The 23,485-nt window shown below is 36.0% G+C and overlaps 1 protein-coding gene across 1 annotated transcript in view; it reads right to left on the reverse strand.

The window, feature by feature from the left end:
• The window catches only part of LURAP1L (leucine rich adaptor protein 1 like), a 54,461-nt gene extending 45,411 nt beyond the window's left edge, over nt 1–9,050 (reverse strand). Inside the window, exons 1-2 of the mRNA XM_051987342.1 lie at nt 8,354–9,050; nt 7,546–8,214 (exon numbers count right to left, since the gene is read on the reverse strand). Of these exons, the coding sequence (XP_051843302.1) occupies nt 7,546–7,836 (291 nt within the window). The 5' untranslated portion in view covers nt 7,837–8,214; nt 8,354–9,050. The remainder of the gene's footprint in view (nt 1–7,545; nt 8,215–8,353) is intronic.
• Nucleotides 9,051–23,485: the final 14,435 nt, after the last annotated feature.

Genomic DNA, 23,485 nt, shown 5'->3' on the forward strand with positions numbered 1-23,485 from the left:
TATGTTAGACCTTAGAAATAAAAAGGAAAACAAAATGAAAGCTTCCTCACCCTCTAGGGAAATGTTTTATCAGAAGAGATAATATGTATATATGCATATATACATATATACACGTATAAGTATTTGTATTTTATCCTGGTACAGTCAAAATATAATTGCTGAGATTTCTTCAGCAGGAAAGTGAAAAGATCCAACATATGCTTTAAGATTAGCAATTTGGCATCTAGATGGAAAATGGATAGAAAAAAGAGATGAGGCAGAGAATCCAATACCATGATTTTGGGATACAAGAAGAACATAAGTAACATGATACATATATTCACATCCTTTCCCTCAAGAACAGAGCATAAATGAAAAGGGAAAAAATGTGAAAGGAGGGAAATGTGGTAGGTGATAAAGTCCTGCCAAAGCCTGTTGGTTCCCCACCAGGAGATAGGTAAAAGCTAGACAAAACAACCAAGATGAATCATAGAATCATGACAGTGCTGGTCTTATTCTCAAGTCATACCACAAATATGCTGCATTGCTTCTTGGGGAACAGGACAGCTGACAAATTGAGGTGGTCAATGGAGCTGATTGACATGTGAATCCTTGCATTCTTTCTATGTATGCCATTGGTGGTCTTTATACAATCCTAAATTCTGTGGTTATATTTAAATTGTATAGCTATAGTTCTTGAAATGTATAGAATGTGCTAGCTGAATCCATTCCTACAAACTTCCCAGCTTAAAATGTCTTCCCACCCCCATATATTATTCACTCACAAATAAGTAATGAATCTATCTTTACTTTATTGTATTTTGCATTTATTTGAGCCTTTGCCTTATGGTACTTCTACTCTTAGGAGTGATTGGCAGATACATAATTATGGCTAACAGTTTTGTTCCCATACTGAGTGCATATGGTGGTGTCTGTCTTTGGTTAACAGCTGTACCTTCTGTTTGTAGAGACTAGTGGGCTCTGTCTCTGCCTCATCAAAGCCAAACAGTATTTTTGCTCAATGGAACCATTTCACCTCTGACTGCTACACATCAAGCACTATATTTTCCAAGCATTATTACTAAATCACATTGTTGCAAGTTGTGCTTTAAGGAAAATTGCATATGCAAAATAAACAAAATGATCATAATACTAGTTATGATTATGAAGACACATAAAACCAATTGAATGTGAAAAACATTTATCTCATGTATACCTAGAATTATTACACTTAACACATGAAAATAAAATTTGGATATTCCATGCACATTGTTAAACTAATAATTTATATATAATACCACTAGACCCAAAGCAACTACATTCTAAGATAATTGAAAGAATTGGTAAATACAATTGCTGAGTCACTGTCACTGATATTTGAAAGATTATGGGGAAAAAAATAGAAGTAGTATATGTCTTGAAAAGGGGAAATGTTCCAGTTTCCAAAAACTGGAGACTACTATCTATAGAATATAGCCTATAAACTTTAGCACATTGGAGCTGTTCTTGATTTGGATTTGGAATTATTTTCTCATCATATATTCTTTTTATCATCATTCTGGTCCCCTCCTACTAAAAAACTTGTACTCTACTACTGGATCCCTTAGCCTTAATGTGGGCTTTCCCTGAGTCTGAGACTCAGTACTACTTAAAGATTATCTATCTCCTCACTATACCCTTCCCCAATAGAATGTGACCTCTCTAAGGAGAAAAATTATTTTTCTTACTTGTATATGTGTCTCTAATGCTTAGCACAGTTTATCTATGCTATTGCTATTATGTCTTAATAAATATTCTATCTGGCAAAAATTTCATATGTTTTTATTTAATAGAAGTTTTGCAGACATCTAGAAAATGAAGTGGTGATCACAAAAAGCCATTACTCTTTACCAAGAATAGCTCATCTCAGTTCAATCCAATTTTCTCTCTTTTCAGCAAGATTATTAGATAGTAGATTAGGAGAATGTTATACTTTATCTAGATTTGGCAAAATCTAAAATGTTAAGTTATAAATACAAAATCTAAAATGCTAAAATACCATTCTTGTAGATAAACTTGAAAGATATGTTCTAAATCTGGCCATTTTTTTTTCCTCAGTGATTACAACTTTGGAGAGATTGTCCATCTCTTTTTTAAAATCCTATTATTTGTCTTTATTAGTTCTGTGTTAATAACTGATTTTTTTATGTGATTAACACTACAATATATTATTTTAAAAGTTTTATCACCTTTGTACCATTCTGGAATTTCTTGCTATTGCTTATGATTTATAGGGCATCCAGAGAGCATTCAGTAATTTTAAATCTCAGACATCTGGATCTTGAAGTGAAAAAAATTTCCCAGTCACATATCTAGTATATGTTAGTGGTAAGAGTTGAACAAAGGCTTCTTAACTCTAAGGTCAGCATTCAATACAGAGTTGCCTCTTAACTGTGTGGTGTGTCAACAGAAATAACAAATGTGATCTTATACTGCATTAAATATGCATAGAGTCCAGAATGAAAGAGATTATATACTGGTCATAGCATATCCGCAGTGTTGTGTTCTGTTACAAGTATCAAATTACATAGATATTGATAAACTAGCAAATGTCCTTTGAAGATAGGATGGTTGAGGTTTTTGAGAACATGCTATGTGAGGACCATTTGAAATAAAGATATTTAGACTATAGAATTGAAGAATTAGGGGGGAATTTCTAGATTTCTCAGAAGGGCTGTCATAAGGAAGAGGAATTACATTTATTCTGATTGTCTCCTGAGGACAGAATTATGATAAGAGAAATGGGTTAAAGTTGCTTAGATTTAACCTTGAAGCAAGAAAAAGAGCTTAATGATTAGAATGACCCCAAAGTGAAATGGGTTGTCTTGCAAAATAAATTCCTCCTCACTTGAGATCTTCAAGAGAAGACTGGATGACAATTTGTGAAGGAAAAAAATAATAATACAGAAGGATTTTCCAGTCATACATGAGTTGAATAAGATTGCTCATGATATTCCCCCATCTAACTCAGAGTTTTTCTTGTCAAAATAGAAATACAGTATGGGTTAGTGGAGAGAATGAAGGCTAATGTCTTTGGAGTCAATAAGGCTTGTATCCCTGTCTCTGATGTGTACTGGCTATGTGACCATAGACAAATCATAAACAAGTCATTTAGTATCAAGCTGAAAAGTTTATATTTAGGATGATATTCTCTTATCATTAATAAAATCACAGATATATGGCAAAAGCCCACATGTGAATACCATAACCCACATACATATATACACACATACACAGAGATTACATATAGATGCCAATCAATCTAAGTTCATTTTTAAAAGAAGGTTCTCAGGGTTTAATAATATGTGGCAACCTCATATTTTGTATACACACTGAAATTCTGGCTGGTCAAATATTTATCTTCTTCCTCTACTTCTTTTCCTATCTATACCTGTGTTAGAGTGAAAGCAAAGACAAAAAAAAAAAAAAAATCATTTGGATTAGGTATTACTTCTTTTAAATAAGTGATATTATAGACAATTAGTACTTCATTTGTGAAATCTAGAAGTCATTCCTGAGTGATACATATTAAAACATTTGGACCTTTAATTGAAGAAATAATAGATTAAAAATACTCAAACTGATAAACACCTAATTGAAATCACTTGCCAAGTTTCAACATGAAACCTGCTTATAGATGTTATTTTTTTTTAACAATTAGACACCACTGATTATTCACTGCAGTTCTATGCTAATTTATACATACAACAACCTCTCCTCCCCCCTCCCACATTTTTGCATGGCAATTTTTTATGGTGGTTTCCTGGTACTTTCTTCAAAGTAACCAATTGTGTATGTTACAATCTTATTTTCATCATGATTAAAGGGGTGATTGCCCTTATATAAATACTCAATACTGAGTACTTTTCAAAGGAGTAATGAAATATTTTAATGGCTATGTGATCTCACATTATATGAGTACTGCCAACAATAATGTAGACACTCATGTATGTTTACCTAACCTATATGACTCTTGTCTATATTTTGCCATGTTTTGCATAGGGATTCAACCAAATATTCTAGGGACCTTCTTTAATTTCTTCTGACATAATGAGGAGCACACAATCCTGTCCAATAATTATTACTACTACTCATATATCTGGAATTAAATTCAAGTCAATCAATAAATCAATGTCAATCTATAAACATTTATTAAGTGCTTGTTACATGCTGTCAAGTTAGCTGCCAAAATAATCTTCCTAAAACACAAGTCAGACCAAGTCACTCTTCTGTTTAAGATTCTAATTAGCTCCCTACCAGTTCCTCAGCTTGGTACTTCACAACATTTCACAGTTTAAATACTCTCTCTCTACATCAATATAAATACTTTGCTTGGTTTTTCTTGTACTCAACTTAGATATTTCATCTTCAGACTTTTACCTAGGACAGCACACACCTGAACTGAACTCTGATCATCCCCACTTCTTATACTAACTTTCAAGCTTCAACACCTCTACCACCTCCAACAAAGTTTTTCTTCTCCCTTAATTCTTCTCATTTGACTGTGTGATTGTAGTATCTATAACCCAGCCCAAGAAGAATATAATCTCCTTGAGGGCAGAAACTGTTTTTCATTTTATCCCTGTATCCTTAGAGCTTGATATATAGTAGATGCTTAATAAATTCTTGGTAGATTAAACTGAAACTTGTTCTAAGAAAATCTCCTTCACAGATTAACATAGAACTATCAATTCTAATATGGATATTGTGTTTCTCCTTAGCTTAATGATTCCATATATTCCAGACAGAAAATATATCAATTGATGTAACAGCTTTTAAAATGGTCATACTATGTGACAAAAATTAGATAAGCTGACATATCTTAGGTAACAACACATAAAAGAAAACAAAAATATATGTAAGGCCTTCAGCTCTTTCATTGAAATTTCCTAGATTTCAGGTTTTTTCTTCTTATTTTTGTCCAAACATTTACATGATAGAAACAAATATGTCATCACCCCAAAAATGAACTTTCAATTCCTGGAAGGCATTGATTGAATGTCAGTAATACCTTGTCTATGTTAGATGGTTATTAAGTGTTTCTTAAATTGAACAAAACACAAGAATCTATGATAAATGGATATATACAGAAACATTATACACAGGATATATAGTATCTCATTACTGAGGGATGAGGCAGACAGCAGTCAAGCCATAAGGGATAAGCAATGGACTCAGATAGCTGTGTCAGATTGTAACCTAGCTGAACTTCTGTATCCTCCAATTGAGAAAAAAAAAAATGGAGACATCAATAGTTACACTACTTTACAAGATTGTTTTTAAGAAAAGTATTGCTTATATATTGTATTGCATTAACACAGGATGATATAAGCTAATATCTTGCATAAAATTGTATTAGAGATTAGAGAGAGATTAGAGATTGCAAATAAAAAATTTGCAAGTTTTATTTTTTATGACATTGAGCTGGTGAACCAAGGTTAACGGTTCATATTGCTTACCTTTTAGAATATTTTCAGAAGCTGTGTTTTTTGTTTTGATTTGTTTTATAGAGACTTGAGTGGGACAACATGAAGCACTTGTGAAGAAAGTAGCTTGAACGCTAAAGTGAGAACGTGACCCTAAAAGAATGGCTCTTCTTTCTGTTTGCTATGGTAACTTCAAGATGTTTAGATGTCTACCGAGGTTCTCGAAAGTGTAATAAGACTGGAACTAAGTAAACACAACTGGCTGGTTCGTTTTACTGCCCAGTTCCCAGAATCTCCAAAATCAGTCAAGTGAATCCCTTCTACTGCCCAGTTCCCTCCACTCCACTTCCTCCCCAGGATTCCACTCTCCTGCTGCTGAGCCCCTCCCCCCACTGGAAGCAAGATTTGGCAAAAAAGGAAGGCTGGCTCATAGACCAGTTGCTTTTCATTTATTTTCTTTTTCCATGCACCCGTACTAAGTTTTCCCGAGTATTGAGTTCACTGGTTAACATTTGCCAAATCAGTGACCACAAATGTATACTACAGAGGACGCAAAAGAAGAAATTACTAAGTCTGGAGATCACCTGCTCCCCAGGATCAAAGATGCCAAAGTCATATGACTTCCCTCGTACACAGCTGGGGAGGAGGAGGTTAGAGAAGCTATTCAGAGTGTCTATTGTGACCCCACAAGATCATTGTTTTAGGATCCAGCTGTGGAGGATCGAGGGCCTCTGGAGAAACTACAGCTGCTGCCCCACTAACCCCAGGCACCTGGCCACCATCTCCCCATAACTCAGAAAGACCGTGAGCCATTCGATCGGATCTGTCAGAGATTGGCGACGTCTGACAATGCAACGGGGGCACTATCTGGAGCGGTCTCCTCTTCCTCCCCTCCCCCCGCAAAAAAAAAAAAAAAATCACACGTCAAACAGAGGAGAATACTTGCATATCATCCGACCCAACTCAACTCTCTTGTTTTACACATGAAGGTGGTTGAGACCCAGACTGGGGAAGTGACTTAATAAGGTCACCAAGTTTCAAACTATAAGAGCTAGAAGGACCAAATGGATTTTCTATCCCAGCCCCCCTCATAGGATCTGAGGTTTAGATCACTGGGCCTATCCTTCATTTTATAAACGAGGAAACTGAGACTCCAAGAAAGAACAGGTAACATATCCACCACTAGCAAATGATAAATCCAAACTGCCAGGTGGAGGGTTTAGAATCCTGGGTTCGTAATCCAGAAGACATGGGATTCCATACTGGTTTGGCCACTTGCCTGTAGGACGTTGGAAAAGTCCCTAAATATTTATGGGAACCTCAAATATCCTCATGTATAAATCGAAGGAATTGGCCTCGATGATCTTTAAGGTCCCATCCAGTCAAAACCTATGACTTCTCTAGCCTCATTTTCCTCTGAAGGGTGGTTATGAACTCCATCTCGAAAGACCCTGACAATTAAAAATTCTGTAATCCCACTAAATTCCAAGACCTCAGTTTTATTCTCTGTAAAATGGGCGCTTTGAATGATTCAATCTCGAAGGTCCTTTTCTTAGCCAGGCTCTTTCCAAGTCCAGGAGTAGCTGCTCTTTTCACAAAGCCAGGCAACTTCAAAGTTTTTCTAGCTTTATTTCTTTCTTAATTTTCCCTTCTTAGTTATTATATAAATAACAATCAGCCTTGGGAATGAAAAAGACGTTAAGAGTAGAAACTGGGAGAGAAAGAGGGGGAGGAGAAAAAGCTAGGCACACCTTGACAGCTCTAACCCAAAGTACACAGGGAAGAGTAGAATCCGCCTGCCACTGGAGCGAACTCTGACCGAACAAAGTTCAGGGTAAACAAACGCTTTGGTCAGTAGCTTTCCTCTTTACTTTTTCCTCCTTCCCTCCTCCTCCCACTTCCCCCAGCATCACGCACACGCGCCCTCCACTCCTCCCCCACTATCCTCTTCCGTCCTGCCCTGGGTTGCCTTCAATAGAGCATTAGTACCCCAGCTTAGAACTACACTTGTCACAACCTCCTCCCCCTCCCCCACTTAGCACCCCCGCTTCCCGCGACCTGCTTGGCCCTGCCTGCGGCGGGAGCGCAGCTCGCTACTCACCATCTCCTGCTTGAGAAGATGTAGCTTGGTTTCCAGTCTTTCCAGGGCACTGGAGTTGTTACATCTAGGAGAGCCAGAGGCTGGGGAGGACGAGGAAGAGGAAAAAGAAGAGGGAGACAAGCTGCAATTGCTGCTGCTGCTGCTGCTCCCCCTGCCCAAGTCCTTGTCCTTGTCTTGGTCTCTGTCCCTGCCCCGCTCCTCCCCACGGAGCGACCGGACTAGGCTCTCTGGCACTTTGCGCCCCAGCTTCAGTTCAATGTCTCTCAGATCTGGCAGTGGGCAGTCTTCCATGGCTTCTTCTTTTCTAAATTAAAAAAAAAAAAAAGCAACCCCCCCCAAAAAAAAAAAAAAAAAAAACAAACACAACACAACACACAGACACACACACACACACAAACCAAATCAAAACAAACAAACAAAAACTACAACAACAACAACAACAACAAAAATAAAAATAAACAAACACTCCAGGCTCTTCGGATTAAAGAGAGCTGCAGCCTTTGCAAGCTGCGGCAACCAGAGCAGCAGATTTCCTCCTATATCCTCTCTGAATCTAACCGCGGCGTGCAGAGTTCATCGTTCTTTCCAAGGTCTAGTATTAGCCTCTTGAGATTCACACAGGCAGCAAATTGAAGTAGGGACCACAGCTAATTAGGGGTAGTGGCTCATCTGAAAATAGTTCATAATTATTATTGGATTACAATATCTTTTTTTTGGGGGGGGGGGGACGAGCTGCAAAATAGTCACGACTGCGGAAAAATATAAAAATAGTTTTGTCTTATAAGGGGGAAAAATCTCAATAACTAACCATTCACACCATTGCAGTGTTCACTGACTGCCATCTGCAACAGCACGGCAACAATATAAGGATGCAGTAACACTCCTGGATTGTTTCATTTTCCAACCGTATGTCTCCAAGTTTTCAGATTTATCTTGTAGTGTCAAAAATCTGGTCACTGAAAAAGCCGGTATTGTGTACATATGTATTAAAGAGAGATACTCAGCATAGCTGGAGTTCAACTGCTTCCTGGAAGTTAAGATGACTGAACTCCTTCTCCTTTGGGCAGTTTGATCCAAGTCATTGTGTTTCTCGGATCCTCTGAAACTTTAAACCCCACTGGCAGGTGGACCAAAGCAGGGCCAACCCTTGTACCGTAGATCACAGAAAAGAAGAGCAAATCGCAATCATTCTAACCCTACCGGTCGTAAGGGAGCATAGGCGTCACATTTTTGAGGGAGTCTATAATAGGATCATTAGGTTCTTGCTCTCTGACACGTAGGTTTTTTTTTTTTTTTTAACCTTACACTTTTAAAAAAGTATCCCAAATTAAAGGAAGAAAAGCCAACTGACATTAAATTATGTCACTGTCTAAAAACGAAGAAAAGAAAGCCCAGCATTTGAGGTATTTCCAAATTCCTTTATGTGAAAAAGAAAATAAAAATAAAGAAAAGTTTACCATAACAGTGTTTCAAATTATATACTTTACTAAATGTCTTTAGTTCCTTACCATAGTCAGAAAACATTGGGAGTAGCTTGTATAAAGCCTCAGATATATATATATATATATATTTAAAGGAAAAATGCACATTTTTTTTTTAAAGGAAGCCACTGGGAAATTGTTGTTAAAAACTGTTCTGATTCTACATAAGCAATGTTACATCCATTAACCTAAGAGAATTTTACAAAGTAGGTTTCCTCAGGGGTACATGAACCATTGAATTGACTCAGTAATTAGCATTTGGAAATAATATGGTATTTAAAGAATTAGAATGTTTTTACCCCCAAAGACTGTTAAATGATATCATTTTATTTTCATTGGGATTTTTCAATGAATAGGTTACTCAACTCAATGGAGATCTATGAATGTTTAAGTTCTGATCTTGCCTGGGATCCATTACTATTGAGATCACTGAAGTTTTTCATTTGTATCCATGCAAGCTAGAATTTGTGTTCAGTGTATCCTCATTTAGGATACCTTATAAGGCTAGGAAACACAAAGTTTACTTAATTGAATTTATTTTTTCAATGTGGTAGGGAAGTCAACATACCAGAACTCCTAGTGTTCTAATTCTAAATAGCAACAATAACTTGAATGTATTCAGCATATTGCTGTGCATCAAATGTTTCTTTCAGAGACATCTTTATGGAGTCAGAGAAGAAACTTAAATCTTAACTTACTGAAGCAACTGCATGCCTTGTCCCATATTTGGGAAAATCCTGTCTTCTTTGATTAAAAAATATAATAATTATACTGGAATTTTATGCTAGTTCCAAAAACTTCTCTGATTTTAGGGCAAAGTTTTCTTGCAACTGATTACCTCCTCTGTATACTACACCTTTTCCCCAATGTTTCTTCCTACCCCCACCTTGTCTGACACAGCTTTTCTCTTCCTTGTATCTTTTGTTCTAGAATCTTCCTTGACACATACTATCACAGTGGGACTGCCAGTTCATAATGTTTCTCTTTTTTGACTATGTCATCAAAGATACTAGTAAGACACAAGTAGCTGGATAACACTTCCTTCCAATAAAATCCATGGCACTCACTTGTGTCATTGAACTGTACAGATATGGAAGTGATAAAGTACCCAGTATTCCCACTTGGTACCTAGAAAGAATAAAAAGAAAATCTGTTATCACTTGGATGTGGCAGGTCTAGAATATGAACTTTTGCAAGACCACCATTGACCTCTCCTTTCCTTCTGCTGTTATGTAAAGATTTTTATACCTGAGGCCCAATATCTTGTCTTTTGATGTGTGTGTATATGAATCCTTTGTCCTGATTCCCTATACTATGGGCTCTGGTTTCATATGCCACTGAGATCTCAAGTAAGCCTTATGACTTTTCTTGGGTGAATTAAAATGTACCAATAAAAAAAGTTCTATTACTTTTAACATTCCTGACCTGATTCTTTTAACTTAAGGAGAGACTACAGTGGAATGAGATAGAAGGCTATTTTAATTCTAAAATAGATCAGATTTTCTTACAAATACCCATACAAAATAATAACAGCCTATGTGTGTGTGTGTGTGTGTGTGTGTGTGTGTGTGTGTGTGTGTGTGTGTAACAATAATAAGTTTAGCATTTACCAAGCAGTTTCTTCAAGCTCATATTGATATATTACTGGACAATAATTTAATAATTTACTCAAAGTCTTCCCTTAACACCTTGAGCTCTCACTGGCAATTTGCCTTTTCCTGAGTGGAACCAAGGCATCACAGTATTTCCTGGCCATTCCCAAACCATGTCATCTAAACTGTGGTCATCCTCATCATTTTTCTTAACGCTTTTCTAACTCGAGGACCTTGGGTTCTAACAGGTGAGTTTTCTTCTTTTCTTGTTCAAAATCAGTCTATCACTATATTACTGCTTGATTATTTCCCAAACAACTATTTTTTCCTCATTTTCCCCTCCCTTTCTACCTCCTATTTATGTGTTATCTTCCACCCTTAAAAAATACATTCTTTGAGCGTAGGCACTAGCACTGTTGGATAGGTTACTGTGCCATCAACATGATCAATATGAGGAATAAAGAAAATCATGGGAAGGCATATAAACTGATGTAAATTCCAGTCAGTTGAAGCAGGAAAACAATCTACACAGTGATTGCAACAATACAAATATGATTAAATGCTCGTTGAATTTAATTAAACTGAATTCTATTACAAACTTAAGTTCAACTGGTTTAAAAAATAAATGTTTAAGATATAGTACAACTTAATATATGATGTATTGTGCATTTAAATAGTTATTTTAAATGTAGTTTTGTATTTTAGTTGTTTTTAAAAATAAATCATTGGGACCACAGAAATTCAATGGGGATAAAACTCATTTTCTCTACTACATATGGCCATATAAGTAGATAAATTTCTTAGCATTCTTTTGGGTTACATAAGATTTGAGACACTTGAGAAAGGACTTCTTTCAGAAAAAAAAATCTATATCATCTGAACAGTTTCTGTATTGAAGATTAGGTATTTTTGGAGGGGCATTTTTTACTCTTTTTTGAATAATTTCTTATAAAACAGTTAAAATAATTGTTTTTGGTATTTCATGTTATCTAGGCTAATATCATATAATATGTACATGACATAATAATACAAATATAATTATTTATTATAATTTAAAGAATTACTGCACTACTAGTTGAAAAATCCTTTCAGTAATGGGACCTGATCTAGGATTTTGGTATTAGGAACAACTTTTTCTTAAGAAAAACAATATGAGAGGACCTCCCAAATAATTCTATTTGTATGAGCAGTACCTGGTTACTGAGGAGATATCTAATAACATAACAGTGTCAATAGTTAATATACATATGGATTCCTTGACTTCATATAATACTATATATGTTATATATACACCCCCTCTCTCTCCTCCTGATTCCCCTACCCTACAAGTTGGGACAGACAACAAAAAGAAATGTTAAGTGCTTATAATAAAGATATTGGGTGATCAACAGAAGAACTTCTAGAGTCAAAAATGACTTTTACAAGAAGTGTGATGCTAAATGAATTACAGCTTTCTGTATCTATCTCTAATATTTACCAACTTAGTGATAATGGGCAAGTCACAATCCATCTCATCATCAATTTCTGTAAAATGAAGGTGTGAACTAAATTAACATCTGATGTATCTTGGAGTTTTAGATCTATGATCCTCTGGCCTCAATTTCTTCATTTGTAAGATGGGAATAACAATATTTGTGCTCCTTGTCTCACAAACTTGTAATAGAAATCAAATACAATGTTTTATGTAAGTTGATGTGCATTCACAAAGAGCAGTATGAATGTAATTGTTTATATTATGAACAAGAACAATTACAATAATAATAATAAAGAAAAGGGGTGGTTAATTTTTTTTTTTGTTGTTGTTGTTCAATAGAAAGCCCTGTTAGTAATTAAAGAGGGATATTGCTAAACTCAGAGGGAAGTTTTTTAGGGTTGTTTCAGGCAGATAAACAGGCTGATGTAATGCATACTTCAAACATTCCACACTTAGAATACTCCACGTCACAAGACTTAGTTCTTAGGGTAAAAGTGGTCTTAGAAAGACTTTATGTGGTGTGGAGAACAGCCACTCCTTAATCCTGTGCTGACTCTGTGGTTAAAAGAAGAAAGGCACTCCCCCTTCTCTTTGGCACTGATTGGAACTTTGAAGCATTCCCAACTATTGTGGGCACAGAGGAGAGAACCTAACCCAGGCTTCCACTCCCTGAACTTGTAACAGGAAAAAATAAGATCAATAAAATAAAATAAAAGTCTAAATGGAAAGAAAGGGAAGAGGTCCAATGGTAACCAAGCCCTTAAATGGTCATTATTGGATTCATGCTGAATTCATAAAATCATATTCTAGAATTTACAGTAAACTCAGAGGCCATTTAATCCCCGGCTTTTTTAAACTGTGGTTCAAGATTCCATATGAGGTCTCAGATCTGAATGTGTATGTGTGGGGGGGTAATGATGTTATGGTTTATTATCAGAAAATATATGACGTGTATGCCTATTTTATATATTCCTATATCTGGGGTCACGTAAACATTTCTCAGGTGAAAAGGGGTTGCAAGTGGAAAAAGTATTCAGGAGGGACTGAAACAATGAGAATTTAGTGATCTGTGCATGTCCTATAGGTAGTAAATAGTAAAGTAGGAACTTGAATTAAGGTTCTGTGACTAAATCTAACATGTTTAATTACACTCTATCATGCTGCATTTCAACTAAATATTGTTTGAGTACTAGCTTTAAAAGAATAATGAAACGATTTCTCTTCCACTGTCTTTGCCTACTTGCTTGATGAAATGTATAAAATAATACAATGAATTATAGAAAAATTTTAGGTGCAGCTGTGATTTTATCAGTGTAAGGAAAGACCAAAGTAGGAATTTTCATAATTCATAGCTTCAACTCCTTTGAAAATTAAGAGTTTTAGAAAATTTGCTGCTGTTGTTGTTGTTGTTGCATTGAAGTATACTATTTTTGCATGTGTTTTTCCTTTTGTTTCTTCTTTTTCAATATGACTAATATGTATGTTTTACATGATTGTACATATATGAGCTAGCTATATCAAATCACTCAGAAAAGGGAGAGACAAGAGAGGGAGGGAAAAATCTAGAACTCAAAATTTTATTAAAAATTAATGTTAAAGTTTTTTTTACATGCAATTGGAAAAAAATAAAATGTTATTATTATTATTCATAAAAGAATTGTCAAGTAGACTGCAAGATATAAAAGATTTGCCTAAGGTTACACAGATAGTAGAAATCCAAGGCAGGCCTTGCATTCTGGCTTTCTCTGTACCCTTGAACACATTATCTTTCAGTAGAAGAGTATCATTCTTATTGAAATCAATACGTCCTCTCTGATTTCATCATACAGTAATATGATTATTTAGGTTGTCTTTTCATTGTTTATCTCATCTCTTTGGATAATTAATAAAATAACATCTTGAGCATAGATATATGTATTTAGATGTAGTGCCTCTTTGTCCTGAGCACAGAACACTTTATTATTAGGGTTGAAATCTCATTAATATTTGTAATCAGCATTCACATCTTTCCTAGGAGATTTAGCTGCTAGTACTAAAAATAGGTCATAGACTTCTAAGTCTTCTTTATCTGCCGCCCAGCCCCCTTCACCAATCCCCTCAAATCTCCCTCTGATTTCATTCTCCCTTCATAGCTTCTCATTACTTGCTCCCCTTGACTGCTCAACCTCAGAATCCTTCCCTGTAGTCCCAATAATGGACCTGGGGAATAGCAGTTTAGGAACTAAGCTTGGCAAACATAAAAAGAAGACTGGGTTCTCTCATTAGCTGATATGAGCTCTCCAGGGAAAGTGTAAGAATCCAGGTCTGATGGAGAAATGCGGTTGATAAGCCCTGTGGAATAGATCTTGATATAGCAAGGAGCTTATTTTCAATTTTTTCAAGTGCATTACCCATTTTAAAATATATTTAATAACAAAATTGTGCCTGGTCAATCTCTTCTTGAAATGTTATTAAAAAGTTTTTAAAGGTCAGTCATTATGAAAAGTAAGAAAGCCATAACCACAAGCAGGTCAGATCACTTAAGATATTTTCTTCCTTGTAATTTACCTTTGCTTGTGCTAATGCATTTATAATACATTTTAAATTGTCATTATGTCTATCTGTGCCACTGCTAACCTGATAGCAAGTACTATAACTTTTTTAATCATTGTTACATCCCAGCAATCCAGCAAATTGATGGAATTCATTTTACAGAATTAAATTGTTTGCATATGTAGTTTTTTTTTTTTTTTTTTTTTTTTTTTTTTGGTAATTTAGTAGTACAGACAGAAATAAACTAAATTTTCCTTTTATCTTGTATCCTGGTCCCATATGTTGGTCTTAAGGTCACATAGATCACTTTTTTCAAGTCTAGCACTTTCCCAATTACTACACCTTGAAGCTAAATTCTGCCCATTTTATAGCTGAGAAAAATAAAGTTCAGTTAAGTTGCTGTCTTGTTCTTGGTCACAAAGCTAGCTAAATATCTGCCCTGTGATTTAGGCCCCAAACTTTTAACAAGTCCAGTCCATTCATTTAAAGATCTGTATTTTGTTAGGGAGTCCGAGTTTAGGAAGTTTCTCTCCTAAGATTACAAAAAGGATCTAGCTATTCAGGAAGCTGCTCCCTGTAGCTCATGATCTGATCTTTCCAGTGCAGAACAATAATTCTGAATGCTACCTATCTAATGAAGTGCTCCATTTCATTCCTATATGACTGGGATAGCATAGGATTTATCTTGTGGATCAGGTCCCATTAAGTTTTTGCATCTTATATAAAGGTTAATTGTCACAATTATGTCATCAAAGACAGGTGCCTACTGGTTTCTCATTACATTCATTTGGCAAGTCAGCAACAGCTATGCAGTTTAAAACAAAACTGTTTCAATCAGGTCAGTGCTTATTATGATGAGTCTTGAAAGGTAAAAAAAAAAAAAAAAGTTAGAACTTGTTAACTCTCATTACACAGTTTATGGGTATTACATTATAATGTTAGAACCCCAGTAAAACAGGTTTTATTATTACCTGGACATATTCTATATCTAATATTCCCACCAATTATTCAACATTCGATAAGCATTTATTAAACTCTTATAGAATGTCAGATACTATGTTAGGTAATGAAGATACAAAAATACAAGCAAAACAGCCTTTTACTTTTAAGGAATTTACATTCTCCTGAGGAATGGGGAACAATTAGTGTATAGAAAATAAATACAAAATCAATCATTCTGGGGAGATGCACTATCTGGGAATATCAGGATAGACTTATAGGAGGTAGCATTTGAAATGATCTTTAAAGGAATGCAGGGATGCCTCGAGGAGGAGTATAGAGAAGAGGCATGCAGAGGGAAGATAGAATAGCATGTACAGTATTCTAGGTAGGTCAGACATTCATACCCTTTTAATCCAGACTCTGCAGTAGATCAAAATGAAACATTTAACAAAATAAAATTTATTTATTCATGGAAGACTATTCAATTTACTTGAGTAGACACATGCCACCTATCTTCCCTATATGGACATAGTAGGGAAGGTGTGGAGACTTGCACAGGCTTTTGATATTAATCAAAGCAAAAGACTCCACGTGCATCGTGCATGGGTCGTTTTATGCCCTTTGGTGAGCAAGAAGCCACATCAGTATGGTTGGAGATTACCTGAAAGCTATATTAATTGAAGCCCAGCTTTAGCCTTAGCACTCTGGATCAGTCAAGTCCTATTTATGGTCTCTCAAGGGAAAACCAACCAACCAAACAAGCAAGAGCCCACCCCCAAACAACCAAAAGCTAAAACCAAATCAAGCCAAAATAAAACAAAAGCAAAGCACTCACCTAACCTTAGGAAGTTAAGGAGGGGAAATCCTGGAAAACAGTGGTCCAACTACATGTAGGATATAGCAAATAATTCAGTTTGGACAAGGAAAATAACCTACAATAAAGGTGGGAGGTGGGAGAAGTTGGGGAAAAGGGAAACCAGAGCCACTTTGTGAAGGCTTTGAAAATCAAACATAGGAGTTTATATTTAACTCAAGAGTTAAGAGAAAGCCAATAGAATTTCTAGAGCAGTGGAATGACATGGTCAGACCATGTCACAGACATTTGGTTAAACCAAATGAAACAAGATAGAGCAAATACTTAATAATTGTCCATTTGTAAGAGAAATGTGTTAGCCTTCAAAATTGGGACAGCTGTTTTTTGAGGGATATATTTGACTATTTTCTTTTAAAATGAGTTTGTATTTCCTACATCATTTCCATATAATCCCTTTGAACAAAGAATTACAAAGTGAAGGGAAAAAGCAACTTTCCATATTCTAATCTTTCCTTCACTTTTGCAGAAATGGAATGAGGATCTATTTTCTCAGCTCTTTTTTTGGGGGAGGGTGTCTGTTACATTTACACAAGATTCGGTTTCCTTTTTTGCTGTTGTTGTTTACACGTACGTTGTATTTAGTGTATCTCTTGCTTTGTTGGTTTTGTTTGCTTCATATCATGTCATATAAGTGTTCCCCTGCTTCTCTGAATTCTTTATAATTCATCTTTTTTTATGTGTAACTTTTGGCATAGCAAATTTTGTTAAACACCTTTACTTCTATATTTTTGTGGAGTGGGGGCAACGATAGGTGCCTAGTATGATTTGACTGGACTATGGAACCTCTGGTAAGAAAACTCTCTCCATCAACGAAAATCCAATTCTGTGATTTTTTTATTGTCTTAAAGAATTACTTGGGCTACAGAAAGGTTGAGTGACTTGCCCAAGATGATTATCTTGACTGTGTAACACTGGCAAGAAAGCCAAGACAAAGTTACAACTTCAGAGAGTAAGTAATTCCTTTATAAGATCTGATACTCCAATGGAAAGTGATAATAATAAATGACATTTATGCAGCACTTTTTGTTGTTTAGTCATTTTAGTAATGTCTAACTCATGAAAAGTGATAATAAATGCCAATTATGCAGCACTTTTTGTTGTTTAGTCATTTTAGTAATGTCTAACTTTTCATGAGTTAGACAAAGCCATTTTGGGTTTTTCTTGGCAAAGATACTGGATTTGCCATTTCCTTTTCCAGTTCATTTAACAGATGATGAAAATGAAGAAAACAGAGTAAAGTAGCTTGCCCAAGGTCACATAGCTAGTAAGTGGACTAAAACCAGATTTGAACTCAAGAAGATGAATCTTCCTGACTTTAGGCCTAACACTCTATCCATTGTTCCACCTAGTTCCATATAGCACTTCAAAGTCTGCAAAAAGTTATATCTCACTAAATACAACAATCCTGTGATATAGATAGTACTAATTGCCATATTTGAAACCTGAGAGTCTAATAGGTAATGTGGTTTACCCCAGGGTCACATGTCTAGGACATGTGTGAATGGAATTGGAATCCAGGATTTTTTGACTCCAAGTTCAATACTCCTCTACTCTATGGCATTCCTTGAGATTAAAAAAAAAAAAAAAAGCATGAAAAAAGTATTGGAGTTTGAAATGTGTGTATATATATATATGTGTGTGTGTGTGTGTGTGTGTGTGTGTGTATGTATGTATATATATTTAATAGTTTCAAAAAAGGTTTAAAGTAAATTCATGGAATGTTAGCTCCATAAATGGTTACTGAAATGCCCTGATGTATATCTTTGAGGTTACTTTCAGGACGGTAATCTTTTCCATAAAATATGCCTTGGCATACTATGGGAGAAACACTACTAGGCTATATATATTTTGTGTCTGACCAACTATGGCAAATCTTAGGATTCCAAGGACATATAAACCTTAAAAGGAATAGAGGAAAAACAATAGCAACAACAACCAAAAAAAGCCACAAACATGAATGAAATAGAGCTGTATACAAATGTGAGCAATGAAGAAAATTGGAAATAAGTCTCTAGTCCTTTAAGCAGAAACTCCAGCCTTCTATGGTTAATGTCATGAGTGACATAAATCTTCTGGGAAAGTGGAATATGGGGGTGGGGGGTGGGGGGTGGGAAAGGAGGAAAAAGGTTGAGTCATCCTATCCATATTGGAGGCAATTGGTTACATTAAAGTCCTTATCAGTCTCCTATTGTATCAACATAACCAATTCTCTCATTTGGAATCTTGTCCTGGTACTTTTACTCACCTCTCCCTGAGTTTCTGACCCTTAAAATGTGTAATGATCTTAACATTAAGTTATCTATTTTTTATCTTTTTTTTTCAAAAGCTTATTAAGTTCTATATATATAATTGCATAGGCAGGTAGGTGACACTGTGGATAGGAGATGGACATAGAATCAGGAAGACTTGAATTCTCTCACCACCATGAAGTCTTATTGATCTTATGACCCGGGGAAATCAACTAAACTCTCTCAGCTTATGTTTCCTCATTTATAAAATAAAAATAATGATATAAACCAATTTTAAAAAAGGTTGAAGATCAAATCAAATGAAAATTTGTATGTATAATACATATATACATTTATGGGTATATATATATACACATAACATATAAATATAAAACACACACACATATATATGAATATATATATATATAATTTTACAAACTTTAAAGTGCTATATACATGTGAGCTATTGTATCAACTTTAATATGCATGTTTACATATAATTTTATATATACTTAATGTTTTATGCTAGAAATCACATATAATATATGAATTACATATAAATTATGTGTTATTATATGTATTTAATGCCATGTGCTGTGGAAAGTTTAAGGAATCTTTAATACAAAGAATTTTTGTTTCTGAAACAAGGACAAGAGTAACAGCTGCTTGATAGGGGAATTGCAGTATATGGTTTCCTGAATGAAGAGTACAAGAATTCAGATTTCTTAAAAAAGAAAATAAATAAATGAAAGGACATGTCTTCAGGTAAAAAGAACCCTTTTGGATAAAGGAAAAAAAATAATCACAAGCTCCACAGAGGCCAGATCCATTTCATTGTTCTTATAATGAATCCCTTTGGGTAGGGCAGTTGCACGCTTGAGAAGTCAGGGAGTTCTAGGTGCTAGAGAACAGAGCGAAGAGATTGCTTGTCTCTCTTTGCAGTTTTTTCTTATGCTCTGGAGATGCAAGTGGGAAAATGCAGGATTCATTATAGGCAAACTAACATTTGTTTTTTGATTGTTCCCAGATAGTAGATAGCTGTCTCTCTATAAGATAAATTAGGAAAAAATTCAGAAGATTGCAATGTAGACCATATACTGCAGTTGCTGTAGTGAAGACCATACATTGTAGTCATTGTAGTGTTTAGCAGGATGGTTTCCCAGTCAGGAAGTTTTTGAGTCCAGTCCTATAATATCTAAATATATGCTGTATTACTCTGATCAAGTCATTTAACCTATCAGTGCACCAGAGTTCCTAAGATGTCTTCTAATATTATGACTCATGTGAAGCACTTGTCTGCATTCATCCAGACCAAAATAAAGTAACACTTAGATATCATTTAATTTGACTCCCTCATTTTAGAGACTCAGATGACTTAATATAGTTGTGTCAAAATGTAGGTTTGAACAGGTCTGTCATGTTAGGATATGTTATTAGCACTTCTGAGGTGCTTCCCTGCTTTAAATCTACTATCTTTTGATTTAAAACTATTGCTCTTGGTAGTTTCAGGGATGGAACCAAGATGGTGTAATGAAGCCAGGAAGCTGCTCCAGCTCTCCCAGTTTCCCTCCAAAAATCACATGAAACCAAGCCTCTGAACACAGTCTGATGGAATGAAACCACTCTCCATTCAAGATATCCTGGTTCTTGGGCAAAAGCTTCCAGTCCTTGAGCTCAAGAGAGGGGGAGGGTAGAAAGGAGGTCTCAAACCCATTAGTGCCTGAGGGCCTCTATTCTATCCATACTGGTATATCAGTTTTCCATTGGATAGGAACAGGTGAAAGTGTTGGCAGGCCTTCAACAGCAGCCCTGCCTAAAAAAAACGGAGTACTTATTTTTAACCCTAACGTTGTAAAATTTCTCTTCCTCACAGATTGATGGGAATTTTTTTCAACTACAAAAGGAGTAAAAACTCCTGTTTTGCCATCAAAAGTCCATCTCATAGGGGCAGCACTAACTCTAGCTGCTATTGATCCTCCTATGCCAGACATGTAGGTGTCTGCTTTAATCTTTGGCCAGTGACTGGGCCAGTTGGCACCTCTAATGACTGTACGATCTGCACCTGTGTCTACCAATCCTTCTAATTGTATGCCATTTATATAGATAGTGAGCTAGGTCGGTCAGCTGTTACAGCTGCTGTCCAGTATATTCCTGGATTTTGTGGCTTGGAGTCAGAATCTGGGCAACTATCACCAGATTGCTTATTAGGAGTCTACATCAGTAAACCTGATGCTATTACTTCTCGTAGATGATAAGTCACACATTATCTAACTGTATTAGTGACTGGAATATCATCTACACATTCCCACACCAGTGTGTAGATGGACACTGTTTTGTACATACTCTCAGGAAGTGAAATGGTCAAGTCTACTGTGCCTGGAGGTAAGGGATCCATAGGCTGGAGAGGAACAGATTTCACTTTTCCAGGGAGTATCTCAGTTGTCCCAGCTGCATACAACTCTATTCTCCCCAATTGTAATTCCTTTCTCCCATCAGGTTGTTTCCTGGCTGATTGGTCATGTCTGGGTACTGGACTTCTAGGTACTCTCTGGGTGCACCGTCAGCTGCCATCATGCCCCAAGTACTTTTTGCCTTGGGCCCTGGGCCTGGGCTCCTCATCCCATTTCCGTGAATCAGTCTACATTCTGAGGCCCAATGGAAGCCTCTGTTGCATTTTGGACACAGGGTATTGGGTCTTGTTCTCCCACTCTGTTTTCTCATTCTGTCTCTATACCAACATTGAGCTTTCAGAGGCCCTACTTTACCACACTGAAAGCATTGACGAGTATCCCTGGAAGTCCCTTGCCAAAAGGGATCCTGTCTTCCCATGTTTGGATCTTGGAAAGTCTGCATTATAGCCTGGCTATAAAAGGCATTTGTGCTCACTGTGGCACAGTGTCTTATGAGCTCCTCTAAAGAAGCATCCTTGTGCAGTCCTAGTATAATTCTTCTGCAAACCTCATTAGCATTTTCCTTAGCAAGTTGCCTTATCAAAATGGGTGAAAAGGGTGTTCTACTAAATAGACTCTGGGAAAGCCAGTGAGAGGGAAAATCACCAACGAAGACCCTCAATCCTGGCTCAGTAGAGTAGTAGATCAGTAGGGCAACCTCTAGTCCCAACTCAGAGTGCAAACTCTGGGAAACTGGGCTGTTTCCTACAAAAATCAGGCAAAGCTACCCACTACAAACACAAGGGATCCCTATGCTCAAAGCCAAGGCTCAGATCTTTACAAGAAGCTTGGGACAGCAATCCTTTACCTCAGGAGCTCAATGATAAAAGTTTAAAAAAAAAAAGAGGCAATACCAAAAGAAAAGGAAAGAAAACAAGAAGAAACAGTAAAAACCTTTACCATTGAAAGCTACTATGGTGACAGAGCATAGAAAATCAGATAAGAATGGAATGTCCACAGAAGAAATCTCAAAGAGTGATATAAATTGGTCTCAAGCCCAAAGAGACTTCTTAGAAGTGCTCATAAAAGACTTTAAAAAGCAAATAAGAGAGGTAGAAGAAAAATGAGAGGAAATGAGAGGTACACATGACAGAATCAGCACCTTGGAAAAGGAAAGAAAACAATTGTCTGAAGAAAACAACTCTTTATACGTAGAATTAACCAAATGAAAAAAGAGATACAAAAACTAACTGAAGAAAATCACATGTTAAAAACTAGAGCAGGCCAAATGGAAGCTAATGATTTTATGAGACAGCAGGAATCAGTCAAACAAATTGAAAAGAAGGGGAAAAAAATGGAAGAAAATGTGAAAAACTCATTAGAAAAACACCTGACCTGGAAAATAGATCCAGAAGAGAGAGTTTTAAAATTATTGGCCTACCTGAAGGACATGAATAAAAAACGAGCCTGGATAGCATTCTAGAAGAGATCATTAAGGAAAACTACCCCAATATTTTAGAAACAGAGGGGGAAATACTCATTAAAAGAATCCATGAATCATTTTCTTTTTTTAAAATCACTTTCAAAAAGAGATCCCACAAAGAAAACCCTAAGAACATTGTTGTGAAACTCTAAAACTACAATCTCAAGGAAAAAAATCCTGCAAGGTGCCAGACAAAAATAATTCATATATCAAGGCACAAAAGCCATGATAACCAGGATCTGGCAGCTTCTACAATGAAGGACTGAAAGGCCTAAGAATGCCATATTCTGGAAAGCCAAACAAACAAACAAACAAACAAACAAATAAAAAACAAATCTAGTGTCACAATCAAAAATTAACTATCCAGCAAGACTCAGCATCATCTTTCAGAGGAGGCAATAGAGACTTTCAATCATTTCTAGTGGGAAAAAAAAAACAAAACAGAACTAAACAGAAAAAATAATCTGTAAACATAGGACTTAAGAGAAGCATAGAAGGTAAACAGAGGAAAATACACACACACACACACACACACACACACACACACACACACTCATGCACACATTTAAAAGTTAAAGTGTTTACTTCCTTAAATGGGGGAAAATATCTGTAACTCTTGAAAATTGTATCTGTCACTGGGACAGCAGAATGGGGCCACCACATGAACTGAGGGTGTGGTTGTGAAGGGACTCTGATGTAATGACATCAAAGAAAAAGACATTAAAGTGAGGGAAAAGGTTTGTGCTGGAAAAAGAGGAAAGAGGAGGTATAATGGGACAATTAGTTCACATGGAGAGGTGCAAAAGGTGTATTTCAATAGAAAGAAAGGAGGGATATCAGCATTGTCTTGAGCTTGATCTCATCAGTTTTGAGACTAAGAGGGAATAACTTAATCATTCAGTTAGGTATAGAAATTCATCTAATCCTTTAAAGAAAGAGGAAAA

Source organism: Antechinus flavipes, chromosome 1 (assembly GCF_016432865.1).
Source record: "Antechinus flavipes isolate AdamAnt ecotype Samford, QLD, Australia chromosome 1, AdamAnt_v2, whole genome shotgun sequence".
NCBI lineage: Eukaryota > Metazoa > Chordata > Mammalia > Dasyuromorphia > Dasyuridae > Antechinus > Antechinus flavipes.